The following is an 18,988-nucleotide window of genomic DNA, read 5'->3' on the forward strand; positions in this document are numbered from 1 at the left end:
CTGTGTGAAGCGAGGAAGGAGATTGCTGAGCCTCTGGTGATGATCTTTGCATTATCAATGGGGATGGGAGAAGTTCTGGAGGATTGGAGGGTTGCAGATGTTGTTCCATTATTCAAGAAAGGGAGTAGAGATAGCCCAGGAAATTATAGACCAGTGATTCTTACTTCAGTGGTTGGTAAGTTGATAGAGAAGATCCTGAGAGGCAGGACTTATGAACATCTAGAGAGGTATAATGTGATTAGGAATAGTCAGCATGGCTTTGTGAAAGGCAGGTCATGCCTTACGAGCCTGACTGAATTTTTTGAGGATGTGACTAAACAGACTGATGATGTTAGAACAGTAGATGTAGTGTATATGGATTTCAGCAAGGCATTCCTGACAAGGTACCCCATGCAAGGCTTATTGAGAAAGTAAGAAGGCCACTTGCATTAACATTAAGTTCTAACTCCTTGACTGCAAAAAAAACCTAACAAAGGAACAAATTTAGTTAACTGTTTTAACTTTTACATCGATACAATTCAGAAAGTTACAATAAGCTGAAAGTATCTTCCACTTACAAGTGGAAGTCTGACACTAAATACCTATCTTTTCTCTCCTTCAATTTGGAAGTGGTGTGCAAGCTGACCTATAGCATCAATTCCAAATTTTCTTCAAACTGTGTCTTCATGCATGAGACATGGTGAAAAAGCAGAGCTTCAAAGTGTAAGGGTACAGGCCATTTGTGTTTTTCATCTGGTGGTGATTCAGTACTGTCAGTGCTTCTACAGCATCATTTTTGGATTCCCACTCCAACAGGCCAGATAAACTCCTGTCAGTGTACCTTTACCAGAAAACAGCCTGTCCCAATCCATCAAAATTGGCCTTTTTTCTTCAGTTTAGTATCTCAACCTGTGGACCAGACGTATCTTTTTGTATATTTACTTTGAAACTAGTGATTTTGTGATCATTAGATGTAGTGTTCCCCTACACAAACTTCTGTCACCTGTCTTGTATCATTCCCTTGTAGTAGATGCCTATATCTCATTTTCTTTCATTGGGACTTCTACATACTGGTGAAGGAAACTTTCCTGAACACATTTGACAAACTTCTATCCCATCTAGTTCTTTTACAGTATGGGATTCCCAGTCTATATGTTGAAAGTTAAAATCACCTACTAAAACAACCTTGTGTTTCTTGCAACAATCTGCAACCTTGCTACAAATTTGTTTCTCTAAATTCCTAGGACAGTTGAATGGTCTGTAATAAAGCCCCATTAAAGTGGTCATACCTTTCTTATTTCTCAGTTCCACCCATAACACCTCACTAGTCAAGTTCTTTAGTCTGTCCTGACGGAGCACTGCCATTACATTTTCACCACCCCTCCTCATTTAATCCCTCCTGCTCCATCACGTCTAAAACAACGGAACCCCAGAATATTGAGCTGCCACTCCTGCCCCTCCTGCAACCAAGTCGCACTAATGGCTACAATATCATAATTCCAGTTATTGATCCATGGCCTGAGCTCATTCACCTTTCCTATGGTACTTCTTGCATTGAAATATGCGCAACTTGGACACTAGTTGCACCATGCTCAACTTTTTAATTCCTGACTTTGTCTGAGATCTTATCTGCCTCCACAACCTCTCCACAAACTGTTCTGGCGCTCTGGTTCCCATTCCCCTCAAATCTAGTCTTGCTAATGTCCTGCTTCAGCCTGGTGTCTGACCTACCTTATATGCACCGTAGTCTTGCTAATGTCCAACTTCAGCCCAGTGTCTGACCAACAGTATATTCAGCATGGTCTTCCTAATGTCCCACTTCAGCGTAGTGTGTGACCAACAGTATATTCACCATAGTCTTGCTAATGTCCCACTTCAGCCCATTTCGGGCTGTTTCACAGTTTGACAATGTGCAACATTTAGCATTGTAAAGAGATTTTAAATAGAGTTTGATCTGGTCCCTCTAGGCCAAAGGAAATAAACAAGGAAGTGTTTGAAATGCACAGCATGCGATGTGGAAGAAAACTGGCCAAAGATGGTGATGTAAGTACGAAAGATAAAGAATTCCTCATGTCTCCCCTTGACCTAAAGGTATTTGCTACTAATACCTTTGTGTTTAAATATACCACATTGATCACTGTGATATATTTTAAAAATATTGAACAAACTTGATCTTTTTATGTAAAAAAGAAACACCAAGAAATCCTTCCGAATTAATATCGTTAAACAATTGTACTGCACAGTACTCACTGCACCTTATGTTTCAATTCTAAAATTTGGTTCCATTGACTTTCTGTGGAGTTGGCTGTACAGTTGTTATTGTTAGTATGCTTAATCAGATTAGATTTGATAAAGTGAAAATGTGTTTCACTGACTTTCTAGGATTCTTTGATGAACTCCCAGAGAGGGTTGACAAAGATAGCACAGTTACGTTTTTGTCTCTCTAGTTTTGAGAATTTTGATATGGTTTTGAAGTGCAGTCTCTTCCAGAGAGGAAGCAGATGTCTGACAAGCTGGATGGGTGGTTTTGTCATGTGTTTTTTGCACCACTTATGCAGGACTTCTGCACTCCCATTTCATAGATCCATAGAGTTGTACAGATAGAAACAGGAACCTTTGCCCCATTTTGTCCATACCAATTGAGAAGCCTACATTTGGCACATATTCTGCCAAACATTTCCTTTCAATGTACTCGCCTAAACAGTTTAAAAATGTTCTTGTATTCACCTCCACCATCGCCTCTTGACAGCTCTATGTGGAAAAGTTTGCTTTTTCAGATCCTTACCAAAATTTCCCCCCCCCACCTTAAACTTATACCCTCTAGTTTTAGACTTCCTCTCCTGGGGGAAAAAGTCTGTGACTATCTGCTGCATCTATGCCCTTCATAATTTTATATGCCTCTATAAGGTGTCACCCCTCAGTTTCCTAAACTCCAGTGAAAACAGTACCAGCCTTTCCAGGTTCTTATAATTCAAGCCCTGAAGTTCTGTTAACATCCTTGTAATTTTTTTCCCACCCCTTTCTTCTTTCCTGTAGCTAGGTGACCAAATTACACACAATACTCCATGTGTGGCATCTCAAATGTTTTATACAATTGTAACAGGACACCTCAACCCTTGTACAGTGCCCTGACTAATGAAAGCAGCATGTCAAATCTGTATTCGGCAGCCTTTTTAACTGTGTCACTGCTTTCAAGTAATGATAGCAACACACATAAAAGTTGCTGGTGAACGCAGCAGGCCAGGCAGCATCTCTAGGAAGAGGTGCAGTCGACGTTTCAGGCCGAAACCCTTCCAAGTAATGATGTTTCATTTACAATAGTAAAATAACAAGGGGAGGGGGAGAAGCTGCTTATTGTGTGTTGTCAGGGCACCATTTGCTCAGTACTACACTAGGATATGTTGGTTGAGCCTCAGTCAGGTTTAATATCACTACATAAGAACATAAGAAATAGGAGCAGGAGTCGGCCATCTGGCCTGTCAAGACTGCTCCGCCATTCAATAAGATCATGGCTGATCTGGCCATGGACTCATCTCCACCTGTCTGCCTTTTCACCATAGCCCTTAATTCCCCTACTATGCAAACATCTATCCAACCTTGTCTTAAATATATTTACTGAGGTAGTCTCCACTGCTTCATTGGGCAGAGAATTCCACAGATGCACCACTCTGGGAAAAGCAGTTCTTCCATCTCCATCCTAAATCTACTCCCCTGAATCTTGAGGCTATGTCCCCTAATTCTAGTCTCACCTACCACTGGAAACAATGTTCCTACCTCTATCTTATCTATCCCTTTCATAATTTTATGTTCCTGTAAGATCTGCTCTCATTCTTCTGAATTCCAGCAAGTACAGTCCCAGGCGACTCAATCTCTCCTCATGGTCTAACCCCCCCTCATCTCTGGAATCAACCTGGTGAACCTCCTCTGCATCGCCTCCAAAGCCAGTACAGTCGGCCCTCCGTATCTGCGGATTCAACTAACTGCGGATCGGGATTGAAAAAAACCTGGAAATTCTTTCTCCAGCACTTGTTAGAGCACAGATCCTGACATTAGTATTATTGAGCGTCCTTATTCCCTAAACAGTACAGTGTAACAACTATTTACATAGCATTTCCATTGTATCATGTATTATAAGTACTGTCATCTAGAGATGATTAAAAGTATTACTCGTTTGAGCATTGTTCACCTTGCATCTCATTCGTTTGCTACTTGTGTTGTGAGCGAGAGGAAGGAGTTTAAGGCTAGTAAGGGATGGCTGGCTGGCTATGTAAAGTGCTACAGCCTCAAGAACTTAAAGATCACAGGAGAATCGGCATCGGCTGATGTCGAGGCAGCATCAGCATTCCCAGAAGAGCTACTATAGTTGTGTCTGTACTGAACGTGTACAGACTTTTTTCTTGTCATTATTCCCTAAACCATACAGTATAACAACTATTTACATAGCATTTACATTGTATTAGGTATTATAAGTAATCTAGAGATGATTTAAAGTATACGGGAGGATGTGCGTAGGTTATATACAGATACTATGCCATCTTATATAAGGGACTTGAGCATCTGCAGGGGGTCCCAGAACCAAACCCCCGCGGATATGGAGGGCCGACTGTATATCTTTCTTTGAGTAAAGAGACCAGAACTGCAGGCAGTACTCCAGATGCACTTCACCAGTACCCCTGCTCTTAAATTCAACCCCTCCAGCAATGAAGGTCAACATTCCATTTGCCTTCGTGATAGCCTGCTGTACCTGCAAACCAACCTTTTGTGATTCATACACAAGCACTCCCAAGTCCCTCTGCACAGCAACATGTTGCAATTTTTTACCATTTAAATGATAATCTGCTCTTTCATTTTTTTCCTTCCAAAAAGGATGACCTCTCATTTACCAACATTGTACTCCATCTGCCAGACCCTTGCCCATTCACATAACCTATCTATACCTCTCTGCAGACTCTCCATATCTTCTGCACAATTTGCTTTTCCACTCAATTTAGTATCATCAGCAAACTTAGATACACTACATTGGTCCCCTCTTCCAGATCATTAATGTATATCGTGGACAGTTGCGACCCCTGTGGCACACCACTCACCACTGATTGCCAACCAGGTTAACACCCATTTATCCCAACTCTCTGCTTTCTATTAGGTAACTAATCTTCTATCCTTGCTAATACATCACCTCCAACTCTATACATCCTTATCTTATGGATAAGTTTTTTATGTGGCACCTTATCAAACACTTTCTGGAAATCGAAGTAAATAGCATCCATCTGTTCCCCTCTATCCACTGGGCTCATTATATCCTCAAAGAACTCTAGTAAGGACATGAATAGCTGAATTCATGCTATGTCTGCCTGATGGATCTATTTCTTTCCAGATGCCTCGCTATTTCTTCTTTAATGATAGCTTCAAACATTTTCCCAACTACACATGTTAAACTAATTGGCCTATAGTTACCTGTCTTTTGCCTACATCCTGTTTGAACAGTAGCCTAACTTTCGCTATCTTCCAATCCGCCGGAACTTGTCCAGAGAACTGACTTATCTATCTTCAGGCCCACAAGTTTGCTCAGCACTACCTCTTTACTGATAGCTATTGTATCAAGGTCCTCATCTCCCATCACATCCATAGTCTCTCTCTTTGGCATGTTAGATGTGAAGACCAGCATAAAATAGTCATTCATAGCCTTGATCATTTCCTCATTACCCAATATCAATTCCTCCTTCTCGTCCTCCAGGGGACCTACATTCACTTTAGCCAACCTTTTCTGCTTCATGTAATTATAAAAACTTTTACAATTTGTTTTTATATTTTGTACTAGTTTATTTTCTTATACTAGCTTCCCTTTCTTTATTCCTCGCGTAGTGGTACTTTGTTGCTTTTTAAAGGTTTCCCAATCTTCCAGTTTCCCACTACTCTTGATGATTTTGTATGCACAAGCTTTTAGTTTGATGCCTTCTTTTATTTCCTTAGTTATCCAAGGCTGTCTCTCCCCACCCTTACTGTCCTTGCTTTTCACTGGAATATACTTTTGTTGAGCTCTGTGAAAAATCTCTTTGAAAGTCTTCCACTGTTTCTCAACTGTCCCACCAAATAGCCTGTGTTCCCAGTCTACACTGGCCAACTCCTCCCTCATCCCATTGTAGTCTCCATTGTTTAGGCAGAATACACCGGTTTTAGATTGAACTATTGCACCCTCCAGTTGTATGAGAAATTCAGTCATACTGTGATCACTCTTTCCAAGAGGATCCCTAACTACAAAATCACAAATTTTACCTGTTTCATTGCACAGGACCAGATGTAAGATAACACGTTACCTTGCAGATTCAGTAACATCCTGTTCAAGAAAGCCATCATGGATGCATTTTATGAAGTTCTCCTCAAGGCTGCCTTGACCAACTTGATTCACCCAATCTGTGCGCAAGTTAAAGTCCCCCATGATGACTGCTGTTCCATTCTTACATACCTCAGATATTTCTCTGTTTGTTGCCTGTGCCACTGTAGTGTTATTATTCGGTGGCCGATAGACAAATCCCACCAGTGATTTTTTTCACTTTACTATTCCTAATCTGTGCCTGGATGGATTCACCATTCTGCACCTTAGGTCTTATATCGTCTCTCAGTATCACCCTGATCTAATCTTTAATTAAAAGCGCTACCACACCTTACTTACCTGCCTGCCTATCCTTCTATATTATCTGATATCGTTGGATATTTAATTCCCAGTCCTCTCCACCCTGCCACCACGTCTCTGTAATGGCCACTAAATCATACCTCTTTGTACTGATTTGAGCCACAAGTTCTCTGACCTTGTTTTGAATACAACGTGCGTTTAAAATCTTGTCATCTTTCACTTTTTTTCACTTGACTTTTCTTCATGCCATTCTTACTTTTTTTATCTTTTGTTTTTTCTTTATCTTTGTCCACACTTTTCTTTTTTACTTTATCCATACTTATTCAATCTGTTGAACCGACCCCCCCCCCCAACTACTTAGTTTAAAGCCCATTCCACAGCCCTAGTTATGTGACTCACTAGGATCCAGGTCTCATCAGGGTTCAGGTGGAGCCCGTCCCATTGGTACAGCTCCCTCCTTCCCCAATACTGGTGCCAATTTCCCATGAATTCAAACCCACTTCTCCCACACCAATCCTTGAGCCATGCATTTAGCTCTCTAACCTTCTTGATCCTATGCCAACACAAGGAAATCTGCAGATGCTGGAATTTCAAGCAACACACATAAATGTTGCTGGTGAACGCAGCAGGTCAGGCAGCATCTCTAGGAAGAGGTACAGTTGACGTTTTGGGCCGAGACCCTTCATCAGGGGATCCTATGCCAGTTTGCATGTGGCTCAGGTAGTAATCCAGAATTAATATCTTTTTGGTCTGTTTTTTTAATGTAGTCCCTAGCTGCTCAAACTCCCTCAACTGAACCTCTTTCCTCATTCTACCTGTGTCGTTGGTACCCACTTGGACCACAACTGGATCTTTCCCCTCCCACTACAAATTCCTCTGCAGATCAGATAAAATGTCCTGAACCCGGGCACCAAGCAGGCAACACAGCCTTCAGGATGCTCTATCCTAGCAACAGAGAACTCTGTCTATTCCCCTGACAATACTGTCCCCAATTACCACTACATTTCTCATCTTTCCCCCTTCTTCAATGGCTTCCTAAACTATGGTGCTTCAGTTAGGTTGCTCATCCTACTGCCAGCACTGTCATCCACGCAGGCTCCTCCAGCACTGTCTCTTGGATCCCACTACCTGCCTCACTTGCAGTCACACCCTCTTGTCCCCGACCACAGACTGAATTTGAGGCAGCTAATCTAATGGGTGTGACTACCTGCTGAAACAGAGAATCCAGGTAACTCTCTCCCCCCCCACCCTCGATGTGCCACAGCGTTTGAAGCTCAGATTCCAGGTCATCAAATTTGAGCCTGAGTTCCTTGAGCAGGTAACACTTGCTGCAGATGTGGTCACCAGGAACCACAATGGGGTCCAACAGCTCCCACATCGTGCAGTTACAGCACATCACCTGATCCTGCATCCTCCCTTTATTTAATTAGCTGTAATTTAGTGACTTTTTATTCAACCACTACAAAAGCCTACAGTCGACCTTCACTAATCTGACAACCTGTAATCCGGTTCCTTCAATAATCTGGCACTGATTTCAAATTTTTTGCGCAACTGTAATTTTCAATTTCCCAGGCCACCGTACCAATCTGCTGCGCATTATTTTGGTTGCGCTAGATCTGTTCACATGTTGACACGCTCTTATAAGCACAGACAGGCAATTCTTGCTTGTTTTCCTGCATTTATTAATATCATTTGCATGAGGCGTGGCCACCTGGCACCTGCCCATCTCATCCGCCAGCGGCGGGGGAAGTGGCACGCGCTGGGTCGATCCGCCTTCTCGCCCGCCTGCCGGCAGTCACACACTGCCCTCTGGCATCGCCTGGCTGGCACTCTGTTCTCTTCTACCTACGACCTCAGATCAGACGTGGCGACCCGCTGAATTTAAGCATATTACTAAGCGGAGGAAAAGAAACTAATGAGGATTCCCTCATTAACTGCGAGTGAAGAGGGAAGAGCCCAGCGCTGAATCCCTGGCCACTTGGTGGTCACATGAAATGTGGCGTATAGAAGGCCTCCTTTCTCCGACTTCTGTTTCTGCTCACCCAGGTTGCTGCCACCAACATCAACAAGTTTTGAAGAAACTGTTGTTCCAGTTTCAGCACTAGTTCCTGATGCTTCACTCATTTTTCAAGATTAAGATGTTGATGATCCTGACAACCCCACACTTGCAGACATATAACTTTGCCTGAAGGTATATTAAACATCTCACTTTAGAAGCAGAAGTGCTCAACTGTTCTGTATAAGTTAATTCCTGTACATTTACCAGTATCCTTTATTTTATCTGTGCCTGTGCAGTATATTACTTTATTAAAATTTCACTTGCTACTCATTTAATACTTCTGTTTCATTATTATCTAACTTGTACTGATTTACATGATATTTTAAAGGTATGATAAGGCGGTTAGCTATTGCTTAATGTAATCCTTCTGTAATTTGGCATTTTCACTAATCCGGCACTCCTCAGGTCCCAATGGTGCTGGATTATAGAAGGTCGACCTGTACTTACCTGTGTCTCTTTGCCATAGCCTCGTCAAAGTTCCCACACGCAATGGCTGCCCTGCATTGACACTGCTTTACTTTTATTTGCTCCTGCTAATGAATCACGAATTGATTGGTCTGTTGCTGATGCGCCGAAACCCGCAAAACGCTTTTTTAAAAAAATTTTTCTCTTCTCCCCGACCTGTGCAAAGCTTGCTCTCTCTGTGAATTGATTGATCCGGTGCTAATGCAAATTATATGTTATGAAATCTGTGTTGAAACAGCCGTACATTGTAATACGTAATAATAAAAACTATAAGTTACGTATATAGTACAGAAATAGAAAAAGAAATATTGAGGCAGTGTTCATGGGTTTATTGTCCATTCAGCAATCTGTTGGCAGAGGGGAGAAACTGTTCCTAAATTGTTGTGTGTGTGTTTTCAGACTGCTGGACCACTTCCTTAATAGTAGCAATGAGAAGAGGGCATATTTTGGGTGATCCTTAATGATGGATGCCACCTTTTTGAGGCATCACCTTTTGAAAGTGTCCTGGATGCTGAGGACGCTAGTTACCAGGAAAGTCGATGAAGGCACGACTGTGGATGTTTTCCCGATGGACTTTAACAAAGCATTTGATAAGATTGTGCATGGAAGGTTGGGCAAGAAGTTTCAGTCACTTGGCATTCAAGATGAGGTAGTAAATTGGATAAAACATTGGCTTTGTAGGAGAAGCCAGAGAGCAGTAATAAATGGTTGCCTCTCTGACTAGTGGTGTGCCATAGGGATTGGTGCTGGGTCCTTTGTTATTTGTCACCTACATCAGTGATTTGAATTATAACGTGGTTAACTGGATCAGCAAATTTGTGGACAACAGCAAGACTGTTTAATGTCATTTCCAGTACATGTGTCAGGGTAGCGAAAAAAATTGTTAGTCCAGATCTGATGCAGCACAAAAAAATGACAAAGAACATAATTTAAAAAAACACAATAAATACATTGATTGTATAAGAATTAGGCCACTCAGCCTATTGAGTAAGCTCCAGAGATCAAGACAACTAAGAGGTGGTCGCAGAAGGCAGAGGAATGTTTACAGGATAGCCTTGAGTCAGTGGGCATGGCCATGTTCAGGAACTCATCTGAGGACCTGAATGACCACACCAAGGTTGTTACAGACTTTATTAAAACAGCTGTGGATGAGTGTGTCCCACGAAATCATTCAGGCTTTAAAAAGAAACATAGAAAACCTGCAGCATAATATAGGCCCTTCAGCCCACAATGCTTATGTACTTACTTTAGAAGTTACCTAGTGTTACCCATAGCCCTCTATTTGTCTAAGCTCCATGTACCTATCCAAGAGTCTCTTAAAAGACCCTATTGTATCCACCTCCTCCACCATCGCAGCCCATAGTGGCCCATTCCATGCACTCACCAGTCTCTGTGTAAAAAAAAAAAAAAAAACAACTTACCCCTGACATCTCCTCTGTACCTACTTTCAAGCTCTTTAAAACTGTGCCCTCTTGTGTTAGCCATTTCAGCCCTGGGAAAAAGCCTCTGACTATCCACACAATCAATGCCTCTCATCATCTTATACACCTCGATCAGGTTACCTCCATTCTCTGTCGCTCCAAGGAGAAAAGATCGAGTTCACTCAACCTATTCTCATAAGGCATGCTCCCCAATCTGGGCAACATCCTTGTAAATCTCCTCTGCACCCTGTCTATAGTTTCCACATCCTTCCTGTAGTGAGGTGACCAGAAGGTCTGACAAGGGCCCTATACAGCTGTAACATTACCTCTCAGCTCTTGATCTCAATCCCACAGTTGATGAAGGCCAATACACCTTATGCCTTCTTAACCACACAGTCAACCTGTGCAGCACTTTGAGTGTCCTATGGACCCAGACCCCAAGATCCCTCTGATCTTCTACGCTGCCAAGAGTCTTACCATTAATATTATATTCTGCCATCATATTTGACCTACCAAAATGAGCCACCTCACGCTTATCTGGGTTGAACTCCATCTGCCACTTCTCAGCCCAGTTTTGCATCCTATCAATGTCCCGCTGTAACCTCTGACATTCCACCACACTATCTACAACACCCCCAACCTTTGTGTCATCAGCAAATTTACTAATCCATCCCTCCATTTCCTCCTCCAGGTCATTTATAAAAATCACGAAGAGAAGGGATCCCAGAACAGATCCCTAAGGTACACCACTGATCACCGACCTCCATGCAGAATATGACCTGTCTACAACCACTCTTTGCCTTCCGTGGGCAAGCCAATTCTGAATCCACAAAGCAATGTGCCCTTGTATCCCGTGCCTCCTTACTTTCTCAATAAGCCTTGCATGGGGTGCCTTGTCATTAGCCTTATTTTTCAAATGTACGTAGAAACATCAAACATCAAAATATATAATGAAATACATCACCTGTTTCAATGACCAACACAGTTTGAAGATGTGCTGGGGCAAGCCCGCAAGTGCCGCCACAGTTCCAGCATCAATATAGTATGCCCACAACTTACCATCCTGATCCCTAATAAGACCATAAGATATAGAAGCAGAATTAGGCTATTTGTCCCTTCGAGGCTCCTCCACCATTTCATCCATTTTCTGTTTCAGCCCCAAAATCCTGACTCCCACTCCACCACCCCCGTATCCTTCATGCTCTGACAAATCAAGAATCTATCAACCTCTGCCTTAAGTACACTCTGACCCTGCTTAATGCTGAGGATGCATTCCTTGGAGGTGGAGTGCTATGTAAATCATCGCTATGCAGGGTCATTATAACATAATGAAAATGGACGTGTGTGCCTAATTTAAAAGAAAAACACACGATATATGATATTTTATGCATACACAGTCATTTGTGGAGTAACAAACGTGCAAATAGGCCTAACCCGTACATCAGCAAAGCAGCTGAGGGAAGCGGGTGGTGGGACCAGGCGATGGGTGCTCCTCTAACCTTGGTTTCTTCTTCAAGAAGGCATTGCGATTTGACTTAAGTTTCTTCTCGTGAAGCAGTTCTCAGTAGCAGGAAATCATGTTGAGAGCACTTCTCTTTGGCTTATTGCTTCGGTCCCAGTCAGGGTCTTTATCGATGAACTGGTCCATGATTTGTGTGATCGTAGTGATGCTAGTGCTGTGGAATTTTGTGGTGAGGTTTCTTGCTGCTGTTTCCTCTTCTCCATCTATGCTCCATCCTCTTCACCCAGGATGTGTTGGTCTGCCAGTTCTCGAAGTTCTCGGTTATTAAGGCGCTCACCATGAGAATGCAATAACTATTCAACATCGTCATCATTAACGTCCTCTATTCCCGCTTCACTGGCCAGTCAGCGATGTCTTGGATGACTGGTTCTGGCTGAAATTCTAGGAGTTTCACATCCATGCTAATGCTTTTCCTAGACATATCAGATGCACTACCCTCACTGGAAGTTGCAGGCCATTTTCCAGACATGATGGGTGGAAAAAAATTGGAAGAAATTGTTGAGAGAGCAAGAATGTTTACATATGCAGGGGAGGCAGAGCATGAACTAATATGTGATTGGCTGTGAGCGTATGTAAAGCGCTCTCATTGGCTAATTGAATGTTTAGTGTAATGGCAGCCGCTCTTGAGAAGTTTTAAATGTTGTTTAGAATGGATTTTTGTTACTTTAAAAAATTTCAATGAATTAAGTAACTACGTTGGACAAATCAGCACCATGCGCGGTCTGAGTGTGTCCTAAAAGACTTGGCCTTCACAACTGCCTGCGGCAACAAATTCCAGAGGTTCACCACTCTCCACGTCCACTCTAAATAGGCCTGCTGATGTTTGGAAAGTTTTACCACCCTTTGTTTTAAACTCCGAGTATAGGCCCAGAGCCATCAAACACTCCTCATATGTTATTAACACTTTCAGTCCTGGGATCCTGCTCATAAACAACCTCTGCACCTCTACTTCCTTAGGAGTTTGAGGAAATTCAACATGATATCTAGAACGTTGACAAACTGCTATGAATGCATAGTGGAGAGTATACTGACTGCATCATACCATTCCCTGGTATGGAATCACCACTGTCCTTGAACGGAAAATCCTACAAAAATAAGTTAAATCTTGCAACACGGGGAACAGCATAGCTTCGCTTCCAGCTGAGCTCAATGCCTTCTGTGCTCACTTTGATCACTAGAACAGGGAGGAACCATTACGCACCCCGTGTTTCTTGATGATCCTTTGGTCTCAGTAACTGAAGATGACATGTGGCTTGCCTTTAAGAGAGTGAATCCAAGGAAAGCATCCAGTCTAGATGGAATACCTGGCCAAGTACTAAAGACCCGTGCTGACCAAAAAGTTGGTGTATCCACAGATATCTTCAACCTCTCGCTTCAGCAGTGTTTGGTACCTACCTGCTTGAAGCAGGCTTCAGTTGTACCAGTGAAGAAGAACATGGTAACCTGTCTAAATGACTATCACCCAGTGGCACTTACATCCACAGTGATGAAGTATTTTGAGAGACTGGTGTTGAAATGCATCAGCTCCGCTGAGTGCTGCCTTGGATTCGCTCCAGTTCACCTCCTGAAACATGTGCTGTAGACCTGTTGCTATCTCATAGGCTCTTCACACAACTCCACATCTGGATAGCAAAAATGCATACATCAGGGTGCTCTTTATCAACTACAGCTCAGCATTTAACACCAACATCCCTCAAAACTGATCAGTAAATTCTAAGACCTGGACCTCAATGCCCCTTGTGAAATTGAATCCTGGATTTCCTCATTTATAGACCCCAGTCAGTTTGGGCTGGCAGAAATATCTTCTCCACAATCTTCATCTGCACAGGAGCACTGCAGGGATGTGTGCTTAGCCATTCTACTCGCTTTACACCAATGACTGTGTGGCAAAGTACAGCTCCAACACCATATACAAGTTTGCTGATGACACCACTATTGTGGGCTGCATCAAAGGGCGTGATGAATCAGCATATAAGGAGGGAGATTGAAAATTTGGCTGAGTGGTGTAATAACGACAACCTCTCACTCAATGTTAATAAGGTCAACGAACTGATTGTAGACTTCAGGAGAGGAAAACCAGAGGTCCATGAGCTGGTAATCATTGGTGGATCAGAGCTGGAGAGGGTCAGTAACTTTAAATTCCTGGGTGTCACTATCCCAAAGGACCTGTCCTGAACCCATCTTATAATTATTCTGAAGAAAGCACGACAGCGTCTCTACTTTCTCAGGAGTCTGCGGAGATTCAGTACTTCATCAAAAACTTCAGCAAACTTCTATAGATGTGTAGTGTAAAGTGTGCTGACTGGCTGCATTATGGCCTGGTATGGGAACACCAATGCATATGAGTGGAAAATCCTACAAAAAGTAGTGGATTTGGCCCAGTGTATCATGGGTAAAACCCTCCCAACCATTGAGCACATATACGTAAAGTGTTGGCGTAGCAAAGCAGCATCCATCGTTAAAGATACTCACCACCCAGGCAATGCTGTTTCTTGCTGCTGCCATCAGGTAGAAATTACAATTGCCTCAGGACTCGTACCACCAGGTTCAAGAACAGTTACTACCCCTCAGCCATCAGGCTCTTGGGAATAACTACACTAATTTAAGAGCTCTTTTGTCTTGTTATTTCATGTTCGTTATTTATTGCTATTTATTTATAACTGCATTTGCGCCGTTTGCTGTCCATTGTTTACAGTTACTGTTCTACAGGCTTGCTAAATATGCCCATAGTAAAAGAATCTCAGGGTTGTATATGGTGATGTGTATGTACTCTGATAATAAATTTTACTTTGAACTTTGTACTTTGAATTTTGTGTTGCTATTTATTATTATTGTTATTTATTTCTTTTTGTATTTGCACAATTTGTTGTCTTCTGCACTTTGGTTAAATGCCCACGTTAGGCAGTCTTTCATTGATTCTGTTATGGTTATTAATTTATAGATTGACTGAGAATACCCACAAGAAAATGAATCTCAGGGGTGTATGTGGTGACATATATGTACTTTGATAATAAATTTATTTTAAACTTTGACCTTCTAATGTCAGTACATCCTTTCTTAGATATGGAGCCTAAAGCTGCTTATAATACTCCAAATGCCTTTAGAATCTTAGCATTACATCCTTGCTTTTATACATGTCCATAATTGATACCAGGCACAGGAGTGTCTGTACATAACTAACTGACAGGAAATGATAAAGTAGTGGTGGTAGGGTGGGTTCGTGAATGGAGGTGTTGATCAGCTTTACTGCTTGGGGAAAGTAGTTATTTTTAAATTTAGTGGTCCTACCATGGATGCTGTGTAGCTTCTTCCGCGATCAAAGTCCATGATATTGCTGTCTTCTTTCTGGCACCGTTCTGTACAGCCCCCCCCCCCCCCGGTCAAAATTTCTGTTACTGTGAGTAGAAGATGAATTGATAGCCAAAAGTCATAAAGTTAAAGATGAAACATTCTTTTCACCATTTTAAGCAAGATTAGTGTATTATTTTTGTTTTGTACAATTTTAGAGTGGAAAAAAGGAAAGGAGCACCATGCAAAAGTTGGGCACCTCAAGAGATTTGAGCTCTCAGATAACTTTTCCAAGGTCTCAGACCTTAATTAGCCTGTTAGGGCTATGGCTTGTTCACAGTCATCGTTAGGAAAGGCTAGGTGATGCAAATTTCAAAGCTTTATAAATACCCTGACTCCTCAAATCTTGTCCCAACAATCAGCAGCCACAGGCTCCTCTAAGCAGCTGCCTAGCACTCTGAAAATTAAAATAAATGATGCCCACAAAGCAGGAGAAGGCTATAAGAAGATAGCAAAGCGTTTTCACATAGCAGTTTCCTCAGTTTGTAATGTAATTAAGAAATGGCAGGTAGAGCCGGCTGGTGGCGCAGTGATATAAGCGCCAGACTCTTGAACGGAGAGGAGACTCCTCTCCTCCCCTCTCTCCTCTCCCCTCTCTCCTCTCCCCTCTCTCCTCTCCCCTCTCCCCTCTCCCCTCTCCCCTCTCTCCTCTCCCCTCTCTCCTCTCCCCTCTCTCCTCTCCCCTCTCTCCTCTCCCCTCTCTCCTCTCCCCTCTCCCCTCTCCCCTCTCCCCTCTCCAGTCTCCCCTCTCCTCCTCCCCTCCCCTCCCCCGTCCTGCCAACATCACACATGCACGCAGACGCACACACCCAAAAAAAAATAGCAGTTAACAGGAACGGAGGAACGGTGGAGGTCAAATTGAGGTCTGGAAGACCAAGAATACTTTTCGAGAGAGCTGCTGGTTCGATTGCTAGAAAGGCAAATCAAAACCTCCGTTTGACTGCAGAAGACCTTCAAGAAAATTTAGCCTGCACAAATATGATCTTCATGGAAGAGTCATCAGAAGAAAACCTTTTCCTGCGTCCTCACTGCAAAATTCAGTGTCAGAAGTTTGCAAAGGTACATCTAAACAAACCTGATGCATTTTGGAAACAAGTCCTGTGGACTGATGAAGTTAAAATAGAACTTTTTGGCTGCAGTGAGCAAAGGTATGCTTGGAGGAAAAAAGGTGCAGAATTTCATGAAAAGAACATCTCTCCAACTGTTAAGCACGGAGATGGATCGATCATGCTTTGGGCTTGTGTTGCAGCCAGTAGCACGGGAAACATTTCACTGGTAGAGGGAAGAATGAATTCAATTAAGTACCAACAAATTCTGGAAGCAAACGTCACACAGTCTATAAAAAAGCTGAAGATGAAAAGAGGATGGCTTCTACAACAGGATAATGATCCTAAACACACCTCAAAATCCGCAATGGACTACCTCAAGAGGCACAAGCTGAAGGTTTTGCCATGGCCCTCACAGTCTCCCAATCTAAACATCATCGAGAATCTGTGGATAGGCTTCAAAAGAGCAGTGCATGCAAGACGGCCCAAGAATCTCACAGAACTAGAAGCCTTTTGCAAGTTTCAGTCGAAGCAAGCAGCTGAGAAGGAGTGAAGAAATCGGGTAGAAAAAGTCATTTTTTTAAACACTGCTCGGGGAGAAGGGTCTGCACTGCGCAGGCGCGTGACGTAGCGCACCAAGGTTTAAAAAGCAGACCACCATGTACAGCGGCCATCGTCGGAGTGGACTGAGTCAGAGTGGGACGGCTTTGGCTCAAACAGGCTTCGGCGAGAGCAGGCTGAGGCCAGGGTAGGTTCTGGTAAGTTTTTTTTTAGTCTAGATAGTTTAGAGTAAATAGAATGCCAGGCAGGATGTTGGAATGCTCCTCTTGCAGGATGTGGGAAGTCAGGGAGCCCTCCGGTGTCCCTGACAATGACACCTGCAGGAGGTGCATCCAGCTGCAGCTCCTGACAAACCACGTTAGGGAACTGGAGCTGGAGCTGGATGACCTGCGGATCATTCGGGAGAATGAGGAGATTATAGATCGTAGCTACAGGGAGGTAGTTACGCCAAAGGAGCAGAGCACAGGAAATTGGGTCACTGTCAGGCGAGGGAAGAGGAAAGGGCAGGCAGAGCAGGGTTCCCCTGTGGCCATTCCCCTCAACAACAAGTATACCGCATTGGATACTGTTGGGGGGGATGACTTACCTGGGACTAGCTGCAGTAGCTGGATCTCTGGCACTGAGTCTGGCTCTGCAGTGCAGAAGGGAGGGGGGAGAAAGAGGAGAGCGGTAGTGATAGGGGACTTGATAGTTAGAGGTGCAGATAGAAGGTTCTGTGGTCGTGACAGAGAATCCAGGATGGTTTGTTGCCTCCCAGGTGCCAGGGTCAAGGATGTCTCTGATCGATTGCATGACATTCTGAAGTGGGAGGGTGACCAGCCAGATGTCATGGTGCACATCGGTACCAATGACATAGCAAGGAAGAGTGAAGAGGTCCTGGACAGTGAGTATAGAGAACTCGGTAGGAAGTTGAAAAGCAGGACCTCAAGGGTGGTAATCTCAGGATTGCTACCTGTGCTAGGTGCCAGTGAGGGTAGGAATAGGATGCTCTGGAGGAGGAACAAGTGGCTGAGGAACTGGTGTAGGGGGCAGGGTTTCAGATTTCAGGATCATTGGGACCTCTTCTGGGGCAGGTGGGACCTGTACAAGAGAGACGGGTTACACTTGAACCACAGGGGGACCAATATCCTTTCAGGGAGGTTTGTTAGTGCTATTGGGGAGGCTTTAAACTAGATTTGCAGGGGGATGGGAACCAGAGTGCCAGAGCTGACAGTGTGGCTGGAGTGAAAATAAATGATGTTGAAAGTTTAAGCAAATCCGCTGATAGAAAGTTTGTGAATGGTGGTAAAAATCTTCTGAGGTGTATATATTTCAATGCTAGGAGTATTGCGGGGAAGGCGGAAGAGTTGAGGGCGTGGATTGACACGTGGAATTATGATGTTGTAGCAATTAGTGAAACTTGGCTACAGGAGGGGCAGGACTGGCAGCTTAATATTCCAGGGTTCCGATGTTTCAGATGTGATCGAGGCAGAGGAATGAAAGGTGGGGGAGTAGCATTGCTTGTTAGGGAAAATATTACAGCAGTGCTCAGGCAGGACAGATTAGAGGGCTTGTCTACTGAGTCCTTATGGGTGGAGCTGAGAAACAGGAATGGTATGGCCACATTAGTGGGATTGTATTACAGACCACCCAATAGTCAACGAGACTTGGAAGAGCAAATCTGCAGAGAGATAGCAGGCAACTGCAGGAAACATAAAGTTGTGGTGGTAGGGGATTTTAATTTTCCATACATTGATTGGGACTCCCATACTGTTAGGGGTCTAGATGGTTTAGAGTTTGTAAAATGTGTTCAGGAAAGTTTTCTAAATCAATATATAGAGGGACCAACTAGAGGGGATGCAATATTGGATCTCCTGTTAGGTAACGAATTAGGGCAAGTGACAGAAGTCTGTGTAGGGGAGCACTTTGGTTCCAGTGATTATAACACCATTAGTTTCAATTTGATCATGGACAAGG

General features: G+C 43.3%; 1 protein-coding gene across 4 annotated transcripts in view; it reads left to right on the forward strand.

Moving 5' to 3' along the window:
- The window catches only part of gmcl1 (germ cell-less, spermatogenesis associated), a 197,581-nt gene that overhangs the window by 127,497 nt on the left and 51,096 nt on the right, over positions 1 to 18,988 (forward strand). For all 4 annotated transcript variants that reach the window (XM_072266824.1, XM_072266826.1, XM_072266828.1 and 1 more), the window contains exon 11: positions 1,947 to 2,022. In XM_072266824.1, coding sequence (XP_072122925.1) covers positions 1,947 to 2,022 — 76 coding nt within the window. The remainder of the gene's footprint in view (positions 1 to 1,946; positions 2,023 to 18,988) is intronic.

This window comes from Mobula birostris, chromosome 8 (assembly GCF_030028105.1).
Source record: "Mobula birostris isolate sMobBir1 chromosome 8, sMobBir1.hap1, whole genome shotgun sequence".
NCBI classification, from domain to species: Eukaryota; Metazoa; Chordata; class Chondrichthyes; order Myliobatiformes; family Myliobatidae; genus Mobula; species Mobula birostris.